This window comes from Bos javanicus, chromosome 3 (assembly GCF_032452875.1).
Source record: "Bos javanicus breed banteng chromosome 3, ARS-OSU_banteng_1.0, whole genome shotgun sequence".
NCBI classification, from domain to species: domain Eukaryota; kingdom Metazoa; phylum Chordata; class Mammalia; order Artiodactyla; family Bovidae; genus Bos; species Bos javanicus.
This window is the reverse complement of record NC_083870.1, coordinates 92,439,063-92,457,467: the sequence shown is the minus strand read 5'-3', so window position 1 is coordinate 92,457,467 and position 18,405 is coordinate 92,439,063. Positions and strand designations below refer to the sequence as shown.

Genomic DNA, 18,405 nt, shown 5'->3' with positions numbered 1-18,405 from the left:
TGTGGAGTGTTTCTCCCAGGGCCACTCTCACCTTTTGAGATGGACTGCATTCTGTCTGTAGAATATGTATCTCTCTAAATAAACCCACTTCTTACCTCTCCCTGAATTCTTTCTGTGAAGAGACCTAAAGAACCGGAGCTTCATTAAGTCCTGAGACCAGGCGTGTGACCTCAATTAAAAGACAGTGGGTTCAAGTCCCAGCCTGGGCTTTGGCCGAGTATGAGCCCTAACCTAAGTTGTGTGGTTTCAGTGGGAGCTAGCGTAGGCTCTTGTTCCCATGGCCTCTCCTCAGTGACCCGGTTTTCAACAACCAATGCTCTGGGCATCGGGAGCATGTTGGCATGTGAACGCTGGGCATGAGCTGCTGGACCGTTTCTTGTTCCCCGTGCTATGCTTAGTTGCTCAGTTGTGTCCCACTCTTTGTTACCCCGTGGTTTATAGCCCGCCTGGCACTCTGTCCAAGTGATTTTTCATTTCTTCCTCCTCAGGGGTCAGTCAGTTCCTCTGGATCAGTCTTCGGAACCGAGGATGCTGCGAGCATACCGGCTGTGCCCCATTTGTGCTGCCCTTGGAGAGAAACTCAGCCAAAGGTGCCAGAACCCAGGCTGAGCCTCGCTCAGGTGGGATCTCTGTGGTGTCCTGTTCCACGAGCTGGCCCTCAAGTCATCTGAATCAGAAATATGGCCACATTCTGGCTCTCCAAGGCCCCTCCTTGGTGCCCTCAGCCCAGCACTTCCTGCTGCCCCACCCGTCCTTCCAGTGTGAGGTGCCTCCTCCGTGACACCTTCTTCTCCTCGGGCGCTGGGGTCCAGGTCTGTTCACTTCAGGGTGCCTGGCACTGGGCTTGGCACAGAACAGGCACACAGAGACTGTTCAGTGAGCAAATGAATTGACTCAGTGGCAATGAATGAATGAACTGGAGCTCACCTGTCTCTCAGATGTCCATTTTTAGTTCAAAACTCACAGAAGACTGATACATAGAATTGATTATATTAATTTCCAACAGGGATATGTCTGTCTCCATCAACAGGAACCCTCTTATTAGCCAGATTCCAAGTCCATCTTTCAGAATGAGGGTGGGACACTTTCTGACCCTCAAGCTACATTTTTTATTTAATTTTAAACTTTACAATATTGTATTAGTTTTGCCAAATATCGAAATGAATCCGCCCACAGGTATACCTGTGTTCCCCATCCTGAACCCTCCTCCCTCCCCATACCCTCCCGAGTTGCCAGTCCAGGTTCGATGCACGATACTGGATGCTTGGGGCTCAAGCTACATTTTTAAACCCAGAGACTCTTGGCCTCCACCCCGGCCAAGATAGGGTCACATTGGTAGCAGAAACGACTTTGGGGTCGGGACACCATGGACCGTGTTTGAGTCCCAGTTCTGAGCTTGACTTTGCTGTACGATCCTGGTGGCCACAGTTTCCTCATCTGTTTAATGGATATATCCATCCTTGCCTGCCTGGGTGCTGTAAAACTGGAATGTATGCCAAGAAATAGCTGGTTCACTCAGGCTTCGGGACTGAAATACAATCCCTACTTGAAGGAACCTGGGATGTTTGGTTGGGCAGGTGGTCTTGGGGTGAGGGTGGAAGTGGTCCAGAGGAGAGGGGATAGAAGGGCTTGAGGAGGGACTCCTCAAGCTGTTCTTCCTACAGCTCAGAGCCTCCTGGGGTGGCTTCCTTGTGGCAGGGTGACAAGTACTCTGTCTCATGTACATCTCATGTGATCCATTAGTGCGCCCCACTGGGACTATTGAGCTGGGAAAAACACTGAGCTGTATCCAAACCTAGCAATATCTGCCTTAGGTACCAAAGCAGCAGGAAGTGGCATTAAATATCGTATATGTGCCATCCAGAAGGTCTAAACTTCTCAGCTTGGTGTTCAAGCTCAAAACTTATTTTTTCTCCAAGGAGTGGCAAGGTCAGTATCTATAAGCCTGTCTTGGAGCAAAGGAGAAGATTTCCTCTGTGTGTCGTCAGAGGCAGGCCGCAAATCATGGAAGCAGATTTCCCTCATCTTTGTTAGGAGCTACCTAACATGGTAATGAGCCCCCCATCCTGGAAGAATTCAAGCAGAGGTTGAAAAACTTGAAAGCAGGAGAGGCAATTCCTATTCAGAGACGATGGTGTGTAGATTTCTCTACGTGATCTCAAACACTCCTTTCTGTTCTTGGATTCATAGCACATGTGAAGGGTTATCAACCCCATTCCAGCCAGCAGCCCACTCTGGCCTGGGTGACTCAGTCAAGGGCCAGGACAGGAGTATTCGTCAGACCAGTCGAAGCAATGCTGCACATGATCCCGGCAGAGGCTCCTGGGGATACAGCTGCAGTATCTGAAGACAGTCGAGGGGCAGCGCCACCACCCAGGGCCGCAGGGCGGGCAGGTAGTCACTGGGAAGACAGAAGAACAGCTGGAATGCCCCATGCACTGGGGCACTCCTAAGCCCTGCAGCTGGCCATAGCCCCCCAGCCCTACCCTATCTGACACAGGTTGACTGTATTCCTTATTTCCTACAGAAGAGAGAATCTAGACTCCCCAACTCAGCTCAGAGCCTCCTGGGGTGGCATCCTTGTGGCAGGGTGACAAGTACCCTGTCTCATGTACATCTCATGTGATCCATCAGTGGGCCCCACTAGGATTATTGAGCTGAGAAAAGCACTGAGGCTGTATCCAAGCCTAGTAATATCTGCCTTAGATACCAAAGCAGCAGGAAGTGGTATATGTATCATATGTGTGCCATCCAGAAGGGCTAAACTTCTATGTGACTTTGCGTGTGACCTCAAGCAAGTCTCTCACCCTGTCTGAGCCTCAGTTTCCTCATCTGCTCAAGGTTGTTACTAAGAAAGATAGGCCAAGTGCCAGGCCCACGGTCAGTGTTCAAATATTAATGCCCGTCATCTCCCATCCTCCTCTCTCACCCTAATTTGGTCCCACCAGCCCACTTACAACTCCCTGAGGGAACCTTGCAGGCCTCCCTTCTTTAACCTGGACCCTGGGCCTCCAGCATTCACCGCTGCACACCCAGTCTCTGCCTGGTGAAACCCTGTCCATTTTTTAAGGCCAGCTTGAACACAGCCTCTTCTGAGAAGTCTCCCTTGATGATTTCTTCTCCCCTCCCCCACTCCAACAAAAACCTCTCCAGGACCCCTGGCACTACCTTTAGTCACTAGTATGATGTAAGTCCTGGGGATAGGACATATGTTTGACCCCTGGCTGTCCCCCAGCAGGACCTGGCACCAGGCCAGCCCCAACAGTGCTCAGAACATATTTATGGGTTGAATGCTAGGGAAGAGATTGGAAGCAAACTCTGGGGCAGTGAAAGAACTCAAATCTTAGAGTTGGGAGACTTGGGTTTATACACAAGCTCCCTCTTTATCACTCATTTTACTAAGTCGCTTCTCCCCTCTGGCCTCAGTTTACCTACATATAATGTGGGGCCAGTGATTCCTGCCCTGCTTTCTTCACAGGATTGTTGGGTGGTGCAGAGGAGATGAGGGAAGCCCAGGTTCAAATCCCAGTTGGGCCACGTAGGTACTCTTCTTGTGACTGCCCTCTGGGCTCCCTGGCTTCCTCATTTGAGACCTTGAAACTAAGCTCCCCACCACAGAAGAATAACTCTCTGGAAGGAACCACTTGTAGTGGTAATGAGCACCCTGCCACTTGAGGCATTCAAGCAGAAGTGGGAAACATCTTCCTAGAATGAAAACAGGGGACGCAGGGGAAACCTCAGAGATTCTCTGGTTAACTTCTGCCCTCTGGCCGCTGCCTGGCCAGTTGCCCAGCCCAGCCTGTGCCCAGACCCCGACCTGGGCTCAGTTCATCTGAGCAGTCCCCACAGTTGTTGATCCCATCACACATTTGGTCTGAGTAGATCCAGGAAGCAGGGTCTCCACAGTGAGCCACAAGAAAGCCGGGGAGGCTCTGGGGCACACCTCCTACAGAGGGAGAGATGAAGCAGGAGCAAGTCCACATCTGGCTGCAGTTCAGGTACGGGCAGGCCGGTACATTCAGGCTGCGGGTGTCTCACAGCTAAAAGGAGGTAGATTGTCCTGACCAGCCTGGCAGCTGACAAACCCAAGGTCATTGAGCATCCAGGAAGGGCACAAGGAGAAGGTTTCCTGGGGAGGAGGTCAATCAAGGGGAGAGGAGGGTTCTTTCCCTGTTTATCCAACAGGATGCCCAGAGCTGCTCCTCCCTTCCTCACTCCTACTCAGCTCTTGCTCCTTCCCATCCACACCATGTCTTACTCTGCCCCTCCCTCCAGAAATGTCCTTCTTGACACCTGTCCAAAACCATCCCACCTGCAAGTCCAGGTTCAAGTTCCTTCACCTCCAGGAAGTTTCCTCCAACTGGAACACAACAAGAATAAATGTGGAGTTTCCCTGGTGGCTAACTGGTAAAGAAATCACCTGCTAATGCAGGAGACACGATTCAATCCCCGATCTGGGAAGATTTTACATCCGATGGAGCAACTATGCCTGTGAGCCACAACTATTGAGCCGGTGCTGTAGAGTCCGAGAGCCTCAGCTACTGAGCCCATGCACTGCAACTGCTAAAGCCCCTGCACTTAGAATCCATGCTCCACAGTGAGAGAAACCACCGCAATGAAAAGCCCGAGCACTGCAACTAGAGAGTAGCTTCTGCTCTTTGCAACTAGAGCAAAGCCAGACCAGCAGTGAAGACCCAACACAGCCATAAATGAATAAAGTAAATAATTTTTTAAAAGAATAAGTGTGAAGTCTTGCACTTGGATCCCAGAACTCAGGGCATGTGGGTTCACATGTTTTGTGAGAGGGAATCAGAGCACCCTTCTTGAAAGTGGGTTCTGTGTTAGACAGCAGTGTGACAGGGCTACCAAAAATTAACACAAACTCAGGCCACATCACTAGAGATATAACCCAGACTTAGGAGGGGAAAAGTCTTTGTTCCTTGGACTGGCCAGAGCCAGCCGGAAGTGTCACAGATGCTTCTGGAGCTAGTCCAGGGAGAGGGACACGGGCAGTTGGTTTGTGTTCTGTGGATGCTGGTGGGGTGGGAAAAACCAATCACAATGGGGTGACTGGGAGTTCAGAGGGTAGTTCAGGGACGAGGAAACTCATGCGGGACAACAAAGTAATCTCCAATCCACGCAGTGCCACCGTCATGGGAAACAGATTGACGTGTGGTTCTTGGAGGGCAGGGGTTGATGCGAGGTTACAGTTGGAACCAGTCAAGGGTGCTATTGGGAGGTAGCCCTAAACTCAGTACAAGGGAGACGTCCCCATTGGAAAACCAGAGTGATAGGAGCGGCTGCCTCAAGTTGTAGTGAGCTTCTATCCTGGGAGTGAGCAAGCAGAGGCTGGGTGGCAGAGGGGATTGGGGCATGAGCTGGAACATAGGCTAGATGAATTTAAGATCTCTTCTGGTCTTGAGGGCTCACGACACAATGACCCTCCTCTCATAAGCTACCCCACCCCACCCACTCTAACTCACCAATCTCTTTCCCTCCTCTGTGGCAATTGCCACACTCCTCTCTCTTGAGAACTTCCAGGTCTAAGGTCTGGGATTAGACCTTCCCATTCATTCATTGGTTGATTCACTAATTTCATCACTTATTCAACAAATCATTCCGGATATTTCTCTGTGCAGAGCCCTGTTCCAGCCCTGGGCCCCAAGATCAAGCAGACTAGGTTTGCCTCCGAGGAGTTCACAGTCTGACGGGGGTGGCAAACGTGCCAAATGAGATTGACAATCAATGTGACTGGGGCTGGGACACAGGTAATAAGCACAGGGGCTGAGAGTCCAGTAAAGGGAACTTCATCTAGTTTGGGAGTCAGAGAAGGCTTCTTGGAGGAGTTAACACTTGAACTCTGCCATGAAGTTTGCATAAAGTTTCTCCAGACCCAGAATGGAGGCATTCCCTCGTGTGAGCATATGTGTGTGCGTGTGACTGGGTGGGAGAAAATGTTCCTGGCAGTATACAACCAAAGGCATAGAAGCACACAAGGGTGCCTGGTACGTTCAGGGTGCTCGAGCTTCAGTCTGGCTGCAGGGAGAGCTGGAGTTGGGGGCAACTCCCAAGGGGCCCTGGCGTAGGTACTCACGGCACAAGGCCTCCTCCTCGTCCTCGCCGTGGGCACAGGCGCGGACGCCGTCACAGACGCTGCTGGCCGGGATGCAGCTGCTCCGGTCATCGCACAGGAAGCCCGTCCTGTTCGTCTGTGTCACACAGGCCTGGGCCCCTGGGTGGGCAGGGCGAGCCCCAGAAGGGTCAAGGGTGGTGTTCACAAGGGCATCACCAAGTTCTCCCCCCCTGGGCCCCACCTGAGCTGGAGCGAGGAGCTGGGGCCACAGGGAAGACCCTGAGCTCAGCGTCGAAGATGGCGTGCAAGCCCCAGTTCAACCACTTGCCGGCTGTGTGACCGTGGGCAGGTGACCTGACCTCTCTGTGCCTCTTCCTTGTCTGCAAAGTGGGGAGCATAGCACACACCCCGTGGGACTGCTGGGGAGATTACATAAAAGTCTCTGTGTGGATAACCCTAAAGAGAGTGCAGAGAAAGTCATGGTTCCCATGGCTATTGAACAACCATCTCACGGGAAGCTCCTCAGGACAGGCCTCGAGTTAGTGAAGCGGTTTTCATCGCAGGGCTCCTGGTGCAGGTGAGGGTGTCAGAGGCAACATCCTGGAGCCAGCTAGCAACCGTTATGCCACAGTCCTTATATCTGGGACAGCTGTACAGGCTGCAAACACCTTCATATTTTTATTCTATTGTTTCCCTGAACCCTCCTGTGACATGCCATCACTAGCCCCATTTTATAGATGAGAAAAGCAAGACTCGGTGAGGTTCAAGAGGCCTGGCCACACAGCTAATAACCAGGCTGCTGCCTCTCTCTTTCCTGAGGTCGGGCTGCCTCCGCAGTGCCCAGGATTGGTGGGGACTGTCTGAGTGTCTGTCCCTCTGAGAGTCTTCCCTCTGTCCCACTGCGTGGAGCACCCAGCCCTAGGGCTGCTCCAAAGAATTAGGGGAGAGAAACTGACAGAGGAGCCTGGAGGTCCAGCTCTGCGGGTTGTGCATGCAGACACACGTGTGTGGGGTTGGAGGTGGGGGCGAGTTTATGTGGGTCTGTGTGCATGTGAATCACAGCTCATCTCCTGGAACTGCCTCAGCTAGTGTGAGGTGTTGGCTCTCAGAGACACATTGTCACACACACACAACTGCTCACAGACATACATGCTTGGACACACTTGCACAAACACAGACATGCACACACAAGGGCAAACACACACAGATATGTACCTGCACATACAAACATGTGCATACACACGGATGCTTGCACACATGTACACACAGACACACGGGTGCATGCATGGAGGCAGCTCTTCATGTGTTCACATCTACCTGCAGTGTCCATGCACAGGCACGAGGGTGGATTCTACCCCTATCCTCACTGAGTCCCCTTAGCACGTCCTGTTAGGCAACAGAGATATCTCTCAGAAAGGTAGGTCTGGTGACATCCCACTCCCAGCTAATTCCTTCCCATGGCTCTCTAGATGGTGACCTCCTTCCCCAATGCAGCCTTAGAGGCGCTGGGCCCTGGGCCCCCGGCCCTACCCGCTGCCCTGTCCATCGAGTCCACTGACCCTCTCCTCATATTTCCTCCCACCCCACACATGCTATTCCCTGTGCCTGGATGCTTTTCCCACCACCCCCTCCACCAACCAACCCCGCTTTCCCTGCATGCTTCAGTGCCGTTCACTTCTCAAGGTGCCCATCCTGACCCCTGGACTGGCCAGAGTCCCACCCCAGACGCTCAGAGCTCCCACTAAGCCTGCCTTAAAGTGCTTATTGGGTTAACCTCCGTGTCACTCTGCAAACTGTTAGCTTCATGAGGTCACGTTTGGTGTTGGGGCTCATGCTGAAGCCTGCCTGGCCTCAGGGATGTACTGGACAGGTCCCCGTCGTTTGTGGTGGAGACAGACAAGCAGAGAGACAACACCACTCGGGGTGATCGGGCTTGGGGGAGAGGAAGTGTGAGAGCACTGGGAGCTGAAACAAGGCTCCTAAACAAGGCAGGCGGGGAAGGCTTCCTGAAGGAGGTGGCGTCATAGCTGGGTCCACTTCAGTAGCTCAAGCTACAGGTGCGCACATGGAAGCTCAGAGATGTGTGCGTGTCAGTGTCGGTGTGTATCTGTACATGCACCCCAAGGAACTGTTCAAATGTCACTTTGTGGAGAAGCCAGACAGGATCAGTTTCCCCCATTGCTCTGTGTTCCCTCTACCCTCCCATTAAGTCTGACCCACTCTCTCTTCCCCGCCCTGACCTGGCGTGCGAGGCGGGGGTCCAAGGATGGCGACCAGGGAGATCAGAGCTGCAAGAGCTGTCAGCAGGAGCATCAGGAAGGCTGAGAGGCAGGCCCCTCGGCGTGAGCAGCAGCAAGGGCTGCAGTTCGCTGTGTGGGGTGGGAAACCAGTGATGGAGCAGCCAGTGCGGGGGCCCAGGGACCCTTGCCCTGACCCCTACAAGTGGTCTCTCTTCACTGGGGTGCTGGGGCAGGACAGGCTTCCCTGGAGAAGGGCGCTCCCAAGCCCACTGAGATGTTCTCAGCTCTGCCTGTGGACCCACCCCACCAGACGCCTGGCCCTGGCCCACATCCAGCAGCTGGTAAGTGGCAGTCGGGACGAGGGCCCCAGGTCTCTGCTCCACCCATAACCCCCATGTCCTTCCATGAGTCTGTCTCCTCAGGAGATAGGGAAGGAGACATGGACACCTGCTTCCTGAGTTCCTGCCATAGGGCAGAAACCAAAGCAGGCCCTTCATAGCCATTATTTTAATTACTCAAGACAACTTTTATTTTACAGACGAGGAAACTGAAGCTCAGAGAAGGAAAAGTCCAGGTCCCCTTGTGTGGAGCTGTTATGTCAGTCCACATCTATTTGCTGCCAAAATTGGTGCTCTTTCCACGGTGTCAACTAGTTGTTCATTCTGGAACCTGCCAGGATGCTGGTTGGAATCCCAGCTCCACCACTTTTCAGCTGGGCCACACTGAGAAGCCACTTTATTCTCTGTGCCTGTTTTCCTCACGTGGGAAATGGGGCTCTAATGCCTACACTAGAGTTGTTGAGAGGATTGAGCTGGTACTGGATCAGAACAGGGCTTGGAACATAGTAAGTGTTATGAAGGTTCTAGCTACTATTTGTCTTTATTGAGCATCTACTATGTGCCAATCTGGAAAGGATAGTGACACCTTTAAGTGACTTTGCTCCTGAATTTTTTCTGGCTTGTGAAATAATGAAAGAAAATCTTATTGGGGACCTACTAAGTTCCCTGGTGGCTCAGATGGTAAAGAATCTGCCTGCAACATGGGAGACCCAGGTTCAATCCCTGGGTTGGGAAGATCCCCTGGAGAAGGAAATGGCAACCCACTCCAGTATTCCTGCCTGGAGGATCCTGGCAGGCTACCGTTCATGGGGTTGCAAAGAGTTGAACATGACTGAGTGACTAGGGGCCCTGCTCTGTAGAGGACATAAAAGCAGTCACAACTCTGATCCTTGCCCTCCAAAAGCTTGCAGCTGCACTTAGAAGACAAGGTCTGGACACATAAAAAGAAGAGTGTGAGCACTCCTCTGTCCCCCGGGGACTATTATCTGAGGGAAGGGGCAGGGGCATGTGTCCTCAGAGGTCAGCCCAGCAGCAGGCACACAATAGGTGCTTTGGGAATGTTCTGACCTAGAGATCCAGGGAAGAACCCACTTCAGGTCAGTTCGGGTCACTTCATACAGTCCACTCACATTTTCAGAGCAGTCTGCTCTGTGCTGGTCTATCAGTCAGACCAGTACCTGTTCCCCAGCTGCTCGCACAGCCAGGTGACCAGTGTGGTGAATGAGGTGTCCTGGGTGCTTGAAGGAGGATGGGATTTCCATGGGCGGGTGAGGGGAAGGTGCAAGGAGAGCGCAGTCCAGGTAGAGGGCGCAGGAGGGTAGAGGTCCTGATGGCATATGGGGGACAGCAAGTGTGGCTGAAGCCTGGGGTGGGTGTACCTTGGGAAGGGAGACAGAGGAGGAGACGCAGCATAAATCTAAAACCCACATTCCCTGCAGCCTCGGTCGGTGGCTCCCTTGTAAACTCGGGTAACCAGGGAGACAGCGAGAAGGCTGGCAAGGAGAAGCGTCCTGGTCGGTCAGCCAAGCAGCTGCTTCTCAAATATTTGCACAGCACAGGTTGGGCAGGAGGGGTCACAGAAGCGTCTCGGGGGCCATGGCCAGGTGAAGGTCGCACTTCAAAGCCTGAAAGCCCTTAAGTGCTGATTCCCCTGGGGACAGACGGGAAAAGGAGCCCATTATTCCACACCAGGCCCTTCATGAAGCAGGCTTGAAATAAACGAGCGCCAGTGTGGAGCAAAAAGTTACTGGGGCTCTGCAAGCCAAGGGACCCTAATTCGAACTTGAACCCTGCCTCACGCCTCCCATCCGTGCGGGATCCCAGTTCAGCTGAACCACCCGACCTCACGTCACCTCAGCTGCCTCATCTGCTATTGCACCTAACAGGAGACCTCCTCAGAGCTGACCATTGGGTATAGAAGAGGCCCCATGTTGCTGGGCACACAGTAGGGCCTTGATCCTTGATAGTTATTAGTAGTAGCTCCTCTCTGGGTCTCTCCCCTCAGTGGTCAAGTGAGAGTCAAGATTGGACACAGAGTAGGTGCTCAATAAACGTGAGATCCCTCCCACCTTATCCCTCAGAGGTGGAGACCCACCTGAGTCACCCTGAGTCAGGGACTGGACTCTAGAGCTCTCTCCTCTATGGGTTTGGGGGGCACTGTAGGTCTGCGGGGTGGGCAGCGCACAGTATGTGCTCACATGTGCTTATGCATTTAGCAAATGGCTGTTGGTACAGATGGCCGGGACACTGGGAATGGATGACATGAACAACGGGCCGAGGCCTGAGAGACAGAGGGAGCCTTAGGGAGCCGCTTCTGTGTCTCCATAGCAACAGCCCAGCATCAAGGGAGTCCCATGTGGGGGAGGGGCTGGCCCCAGGCCCCCCGGCCTTTACCTTCCCCTCCAGGGAGGGCTTTGCTTCCAGCAGCAGCACTGCCATTGGCATCCCCCTGCCCAAGAGAACAGAATGTGGGGTGGGCTGAGGGGAGGGGAGGTCCAGCCTCAGGGAGCTGGACTGAAAAGTTTCCCAGAAGCGTCACCAAGAGCCTTGGGTGGGAACACTGGCCCTCCCACTCGGCTGCTCCACACTCGTGTCTACTTTATGTTCCCACGCCTTGGCCTGTACTGTGCTCTTCTCCTGGAAAGCCTTTTCCTCCACTGCCCATTTGGCAAACGTTCATCCTTCAAACCAGCTCAGGGGGTACCCCCTTGGAGAAGCTCCCCAGGCGGCCCCCTTAATGTCAATCATTCCCTCCCCTGGCCTCCTGTCCCCTCCCAGCTCTCACCACCTGAACCATGTACCTGGTTCACCTGTTGCATCTCCCTACAACCTGGTAGAGAGCCTCTGGGGCGGTGGGGGACCCGAGTCATCTCAGTGTCTCCCCTCTTTACTGCCCACCCTTAGCCTGGTGTTTGCACCCCGCCCCCCTGCCCCAGGTCAGGAACCGTCTCAGGGCAGCTCTTACCTGGGGGAAGATCTTGTTCATGTCTCTGGCTCCCAGCTCCTGTCTCCAGCCCTGGCAATGCAGAAAACTCGGCAGGTTCCCGGCCTGTCACCAGGGGTAGCCAGGAGGAGGAAGGACAGGAGGCCTCTCCCAGCTGCACCCTCCCTGTGGGCAGGCTCCTCCCAGACTGCCTCCCAAGAAGAGGAAAGGGCAGGAGGGCCCTGCTCCGGCCTGGCCTCTTCCCCCTCTGCAGGCTGACAGCCACGCTCCAACACCAGAATTCTCTATGTGACAGAAGAGCCTGAGGTTCAGAGAGTGAGAAATTGCCCTTGAATCACACAGTGTGGGGTTGAGAGGGAAGCTGAACTCAGGAATTTTTCAGTGTGTGATTTTCCCCCACATCGATGATGAGATGGAGGTCCCCCCATCTGCATGAAAATCCAGGCAGAAATACCCAGAATTAAGGTTCCAGTGGCTAAAAAGCAGGGATCATGTTTTCACTGATGTTTGTTCAATGAAATACATAACCTATGTGGAAAGAATATGTATTTTCCACTAAAATGATACGTCACTTAACCCGAGTTTCAGCTTTCTCATCTGTCTCTCTAAACTTCTTTTCCCCTCATTCCTGAAGAAAAGTGGTGCCCCCGTAGATGGATCTGTTTGTCCTCCCCACTCAACGCCCAACACTATACCAGACCCACTCAGTCCACTTGCTCTAATGTCTCCCTTCTTCCCCCTCTCTTTCCCTGAAAAACAAAATTTAAAAACGTAAGAAAATACAAAAAATTTGGAAGACTAATGTAACAAATAATCATGTATCCATCATCCAGAGATGTGTATGTTTCTGTGCTGAGTTGCTCAGTCCTGTTTAACTCTTTGCCACCACATGGCCTCAAGCCCGCCAGCCTCCTCTGTCCATCGAATTCTCCAGGCAAGAATACTGGAGTGGGTTGCCATGCCCTCCTCCAGAGGATCTTCCTGGCCCAGGGATTAAACCCGGGTCCCTCGTATTGCGGGCAGATTCTTGACCATCTGAGCCACCAGGGAAGCCCACCATCCAGAGATAATAATGTTAAAATTTAGTCATCTTTCCATCAAGTATAGCAAAACTGTAGTCCTCTTTTTTTCCCCAGTTGTATTATTCCTTCCCTCCCTCCCCAGAGCCAACCAGTTTCTCGAACATGCCGCGTATGCTTCCAGTGGCTAGGTTTTACACACTCTCTAGAAATACACATACACATACATCTAGAATCACCCTGCAGGGCCCCCCAACTTCACCGGATATTACCCGACCACTCTTCCAGGAGGCTGTACTGGTTTGCACCCCCATCAGCAGTGACAAGAGTTTCTGTCTCCTCAGTCTTGAAAGTGTCAGACTTTCTGACATCCGCCTCTGGTGGGTGAGAAATGGTATCTCACTACGGTTTAGTTTGCGTTTCTCTAGTAACTCCTAGGCCACCACCAGTTGCTAACATGTATTGAACACTTGTTTTGTCACATGCTGCACTACACGTGTTACATATGTTAACCCACTTAGTCCTCCCGACCACAAGTGAGGGAGACTATTGTTATCTCCATTTCACAGTTGAGGAAATTGAGGCACAGAAACATTGTTACTTGCCCAAGGTTCACAATTGAAAGGAGGCACAGCTGCATTATAGACGTGGGTGACTGAAAAGTTCACACATTACCTCTACCTATCTCCTCATTTCTTAAATGTATGGTCCTCAGACCAGCAGGACCTCATCATGTATGAGAGATGGAATCTCATCCAGACCCAAGCCAGAACCTGCATTTTAACAAGGAGGTTCAAATGCATATTCAGTTTGAAAAGCCCTGCCCCAGCCCATGCTGTAATGTTGCCCTTTTAAAATATATTGGTCATGTGGATTTCTTCCCTGGTGAAAGGCTTTTTCCTATCTGTTGTCCATTTTTCTATAGGTGACTTATCTTTTTCTTATTGACTTACGGGTTTCTTTATGCTGAATCTGAATCTTTTGTGGCATGGATCAAACACTTCTCTCCCAGTATGTAGCTTGTCACTTGCTTAGAGTGATTTCTGCTGGCTCCATCCACCTTTCTAAATCCATCTTTCTTGTCCAGAACCAGGCAATAATCTCATTCCATGAAGCCTTCTCCAACTCTCCCCACCTCCTCGGATTTGTCTTTCCCTATACAGAGGAGCCTGGTAGGCTGCAGTCCATGGGGTCACTGAGGGTCAGACACGACTGAGCGACTTCACTTTCACTTTTCACTTTCATGTATTGGAGGAGGAAATGGCAACCCACTCCAGTGTTCTTGCCTGGAGAATCCCAGGGACTGCGGGGCCTGGTGGGCTGCCGTCTATGGGGTCGCACAGAATCAGACACGACTGAAGAGACTTAGCAGCAGCAGCAGCGTAATCCTTATGGTCTAGGGCTCCATCTGACCCTGGCTATAGCTAGCGGCGATCCTCTGCCCATAAGATCAGCAAATCTCAGCTTGTCAGAGAAACCTGGGTTTTTATTCTGATTCTGCCAAATTAATACCTATCTAATTTAAGGCGGCAAGTCACAGCCTCTCTGTTTCCTTATCTGAAAATGGAGATAAGAATACTTACCTCAGAATTTTGTGGTTAGAACGAAGTAAGTGAAGGTGTTCTGCACCCTGGGAGAATACAATATTGTTTCTGAATGGCTTGGTTTGTTTATAATTACAAAGAGGTCTGCTTGAGGTGGGGACTACTTTGTAGTCCAGGGCGCAGCTCAGGGTTGGTCAATAGTAAGTGGGCACCACAACTAGATTGACCCAGGCACCTGTCACATCGACTTCCAGACCTGCCTAGAGGTGAGGTTCAGTCCCTGCTTCAGCATCTATCACTGTACCTTCCATAACTCTGGGAGTCCTGGCTGGATGCCTTGCCTCGCTGAGACTCTGTTTCCTCAGTTCTAACATGGAGATGTTAAACCCCATCCTGCTTTCCCAGAAGGATGCTGTAAAGACACATTTAAAGGTGACAGTGAAAGTACTCTAAAGGGCTTTGCAAAAGTCATGGGGAATCAATATACAAACTTCATCATGAAATATCTGCTGCTGCTGCTGCTGCTAAGTCGCTTCAGTCGTGTCCAACTCTATGCCACCCCATAGACGGCAGCCCACCAGGCTCCCCCATCCCTGGGATTCTCCAGGCAAGAACACTGGAGTGGGTTGCCATTTCCTTCTCCAATGCATGAAAGTGGAAAGTGAAAAGTGGAAGTGAAGTCGCTCAGTCGTGTCCGACTCTTAGCGACCCCATGGACTGTAGCCCATCAGGCTCCTCCATCCATGGGATTCTCCAGGCAAGAGTACTGGAGTGGGGTGCCATTGCCTTCTCCCATGAAATATATAAGTAGACACTTTTACAAGATAGCATTATAATATTTCTCAGTGCAGATGAACCAAATTTTATTTGACACATACATACTTAAGCATTATGAAATTTTCAGATGTGGGGCTCCAATAATGACTGCATGATGGTATCTCTTGAGGTAACATTTTCAAGAGTTTTTGTTGAAACCTTTCATTTCTAATCAGTTGCTGATTTCTTTCCACCCAAGCCTTCAATTATTGCTGCAATGTTGCCAAACAATTCAAGTATATAAAACATATAATAGTAAAATAAGCCCAAATCATTTAGAAGTGAACAAACAAATAAAAATATTATACTCTCAAAATAACAAGTAAAGTAAAATTAGACAACCCCTAAACCAGAGTTTCAGTAACTTGGAAGAGAAAAAAGTTAAATATTTTCACTAACTTCTAACTGAAATATAGCATGTCCTTTAATTATGAACACAGTCAACGATTGATAGTACTGTGAGCAGTTCCTGTGACTTTATCACCAATAGAAATCAGATATTTACATATTCCAGTTGTTGCCGAGATTTCAAAATAAAATTTGAAATTACTTTGAAATTCCAGTAGTTTCAGAACCACCACTGCTGCTGCTACGTCGCTTCAGTCGTGTCCGACTCTGTGCGGCCCCATAGACGGCAGCCCACCAGGCTCCCCCATCCCTGGGATTCTCAGGCAAGAACACTGGAGTGGGTGGCAATTCCCTTCTCCAATGCAGGAAAGTGAAAAGTGAAAGTGAAGTCGCTCAGCCGTGTCGGACTCTTAGTGACCCCATGGACTGCAGCCCACCAGGCTCCTCCGTCCATGGGATTTTCCAGGCAAGAGTACTGGAGTGGGGTGCCATCGCCTTCTCTGAGAACCACCACTAGGCCTTATGTTATGTGTTAATAAAGAAGCACATATATACATAATTGGAAAATTTTGAAAATAACAATTGTATTTTAATATGATTAGTTTTCTTTGCAATCCTTTATGCTTGGTTTTATGCATGTGAAAACATTATTCTGAGGAAGAGTCAGTCCATAGGCTTCACCAGATTATCAAAAAGGTCCATGGCGTGACAAAGGTCAAGAACGCCTGCTCTAAACAGATAATTCATTAACATCACAGGAAGAGAATACTTAATAGTGAAATAGTAAAGCTGACTTCAACAATTATACATTTCAGAGAAGGTATACAAACAGCACTTCAGAACTTAATTATTGCAAAGAGTCAGAAAATCTACACTAACTGTGCAGTCTAGCTTCTCACAGAAAGCTGCGTTTCCCACTATCTCAATCTTTTGTCTCTGTCACTGTAATACTGTAGGGTAAGGGAGTTAGAGAAGGCGAGGTTTGGAAAAAGTGAAAGAGACCGGCACTTTACAGGAACAGATCACCTTTAGTGAGGCGAGAAGGGGCAGGAGTCAGATTAGTGAGCTGCTGCACTAAGCTAAGAAAATAGTAAGTATATATAGGCATATATGTGGAAATCTACTGTCTTAAGGGGGCCTGTTTCTTCTCCAAGGTTGTTTGGAGTAGTTCTCTCTAAATGGCTGGGGCAAGGAATTCTGGAGTTTTGCTGGAGGCTGGACCGGCTGGGAGCTGGGCTAATCAACCTTAATGTCCATTTTTTTTTCTTCAGGTGAGAGAGTTTTTTGTTGTGCATAGAATGGTGGGGAGGACCTGGAGTGGAGTTTTAACTCCAGGCTATTTTGAGCCATGTAACTTTCTTTCACATACCACCACCCCTAGACTCTAGTCTAGAAGTAGAAAGAAAGATAAAAAAGGTAGCTTCTACTTATGATACTCAAATGCAAACATAACCTGCTCTGCAACTGGTAATGTGGAGGCAAGGGGTCAGGAATACCCTGGGTTAGTAGAAGCTGGGCTGGCACACCTAGAATTTGAGGACAATAATAAGTAGACCAAGCACTGTGGTTTAAAAATTTAGCCCAACGTGAAGTCTGGTAAGAAGCTTAGGAGTCCATGGGACAGCCTTCCAGTTTGCTTGGCAATACTCAGATTGTGCCTATGACCCAATGAGTAGGCTTACCATCCAAACAATAATGTGGAACAACAGAGACCCTTATACTTAAGAGCTCAAAAATATTAATGTATGTGAAACAAAACGAAATAGGATTATTGGGCATTAAAAAACAAAAACAAAAAAACAACCCTGGGAAGCAAATGGGATTTCCCATTTCTCTGTGGCTGGATAAACACAAAATTTAACAGATCCTGGAGGTAACTACAGAGCTAAGACGTTGCTGTCCTCCCAAATGCCCCTCTAGTCTACCAGGAGCACCGTTGTCCAGGGCATTGTTCCACAGCGCTGCAGCTCTCGTGCTTAAAACCTTTCTGTGCTTGCCATCTTGCTCAGGACCAGGTCCAGGTTTACTAAGGTCCTTTATTTTGTGGTCTGTCCAGCACCATCTATTGCTATTTTTACATGTGCTATCTCAGGCTTCTAAACCATTTGCAGTTCCCCACCTGATGCCTCTAGATGTGAGCATGCTATCCTCACTGGTACACTGCTCCCTGTATTTTGTCTGGCTTTCCTTTTCCCTCTAGGTTTAAGCTTGGGTATCACTGAAGTTAGGGGTCCTCCCAGAGTACTTCATGCTTATCTGGTCATATCACATTAATAAGTTTGTCTCCTTTAAAACCTGAGCAACCAGAGTTGGGTACTGGGTCTTTGTTGTTGCAGCCCCATAATCCAGCATAGGGCCTGACACTCAGGCTCTTAAGTGGTTGTTGAATGGTTAAAATGTGGATCTCTAATAGGATATCTTGGCAAAATCACTGCCATGGTGTGGGGACAGTGGGGACATAGCTGAGAATTGTATAGATTGTTCCAAAGGTTGGTGGGTGGGCTGACTAGCTTTATTAAAAAAGGTCTACAAATTTCTGTATTAATGATTCCCCTCATGTGATCCTAAAATACATAAGAGCCCACAAAAATTATAATGGGAATTATTTTATGTATTTAAAAAAATCACAGTGGAAATGTCACATTTACCTAAAATAAAGCCACACAGACTGATAATAAGGGATAAAGTTGTTTGCTTTTGGCTGAGTCAAAGTACCAGGTTTCAACATGCTAATACGTAGCTCAGATTGGCAGATAACACAAAAGGATTTCTAAGATCAATAGACCAGATAATCTGATCATTCCTGATTGATAAAAAATATACTGTACTGAGAAGGTATCCATGAAGTTTTGTGTAAAGATTGGGAATCTTTGGCCTAGATCATTCTTAGGATTACTACCACCTTTGTAATCATCTGAATCAGCCTATCTCTGAGACCAGGGACCTGAAACAAGGAGGACCTTAGGAAGTCCTTCTGGCAGGATTGAACCGACTCAAGTGTTTTTGATAATTTGCATATGAGCAAAGGTAAGCTTCTTAAGATGCTGTGTGGTAGGAAAGGTGATACCTAAGGGAAACTAAGC

General features: G+C 49.9%; 1 protein-coding gene across 7 annotated transcripts; it reads right to left on the bottom strand.

Annotated features, from left to right (window-relative positions):
• Positions 1-930: 930 nt before the first annotated feature.
• On the bottom strand, positions 931-13,077 carry LDLRAD1 (low density lipoprotein receptor class A domain containing 1). 7 transcript variants are annotated; one of them, XM_061411868.1, is made up of 7 exons: positions 12,887-13,048; positions 11,617-11,896; positions 8,314-8,442; positions 6,095-6,232; positions 4,313-4,360; positions 3,818-3,946; positions 931-2,401 (listed from the first exon to the last, which is right to left on the bottom strand). In XM_061411868.1, the coding sequence occupies exons 1-7, from the start codon at positions 12,983-12,985 to the stop codon at positions 2,253-2,255; spliced, it is 972 nt and encodes a 323-aa protein (XP_061267852.1). In that variant the 5' UTR covers positions 12,986-13,048; the 3' UTR covers positions 931-2,252. The 7 variants fall into 7 exon arrangements, with proteins under 7 accessions (XP_061267852.1, XP_061267856.1, XP_061267854.1 ...); XM_061411872.1 differs by lacking the exon at positions 12,887-13,048 and adding an exon at positions 11,046-11,100 and having other exon boundaries at positions 11,617-11,734; XM_061411870.1 differs by lacking the exon at positions 8,314-8,442 and having other exon boundaries at positions 12,887-13,052.
• Between the last annotated feature and the right edge of the window lie 5,328 nt (positions 13,078-18,405).

Excerpts from the sequence above, each read along its gene's own strand:
- LDLRAD1 (XM_061411868.1), bottom strand. The coding sequence starts at position 12,985 with ATGTCAGAAAGTCTGACACTTTCAAGACTGAGGAGACAGAAACTCTTG. Across the intron at positions 11,897-12,886 it reads CCTCCTGGAAGAGTGGTCGG|GCTCTTCTGTCACATAGAGA; the intron begins GTAATATCCGGT and ends TCTGAACCTCAG. Across the intron at positions 4,361-6,094 it reads CGAGGAGGAGGCCTTGTGCC|TTGGAGGAAACTTCCTGGAG; the intron begins GTGAGTACCTAC and ends GTTGTGTTCCAG.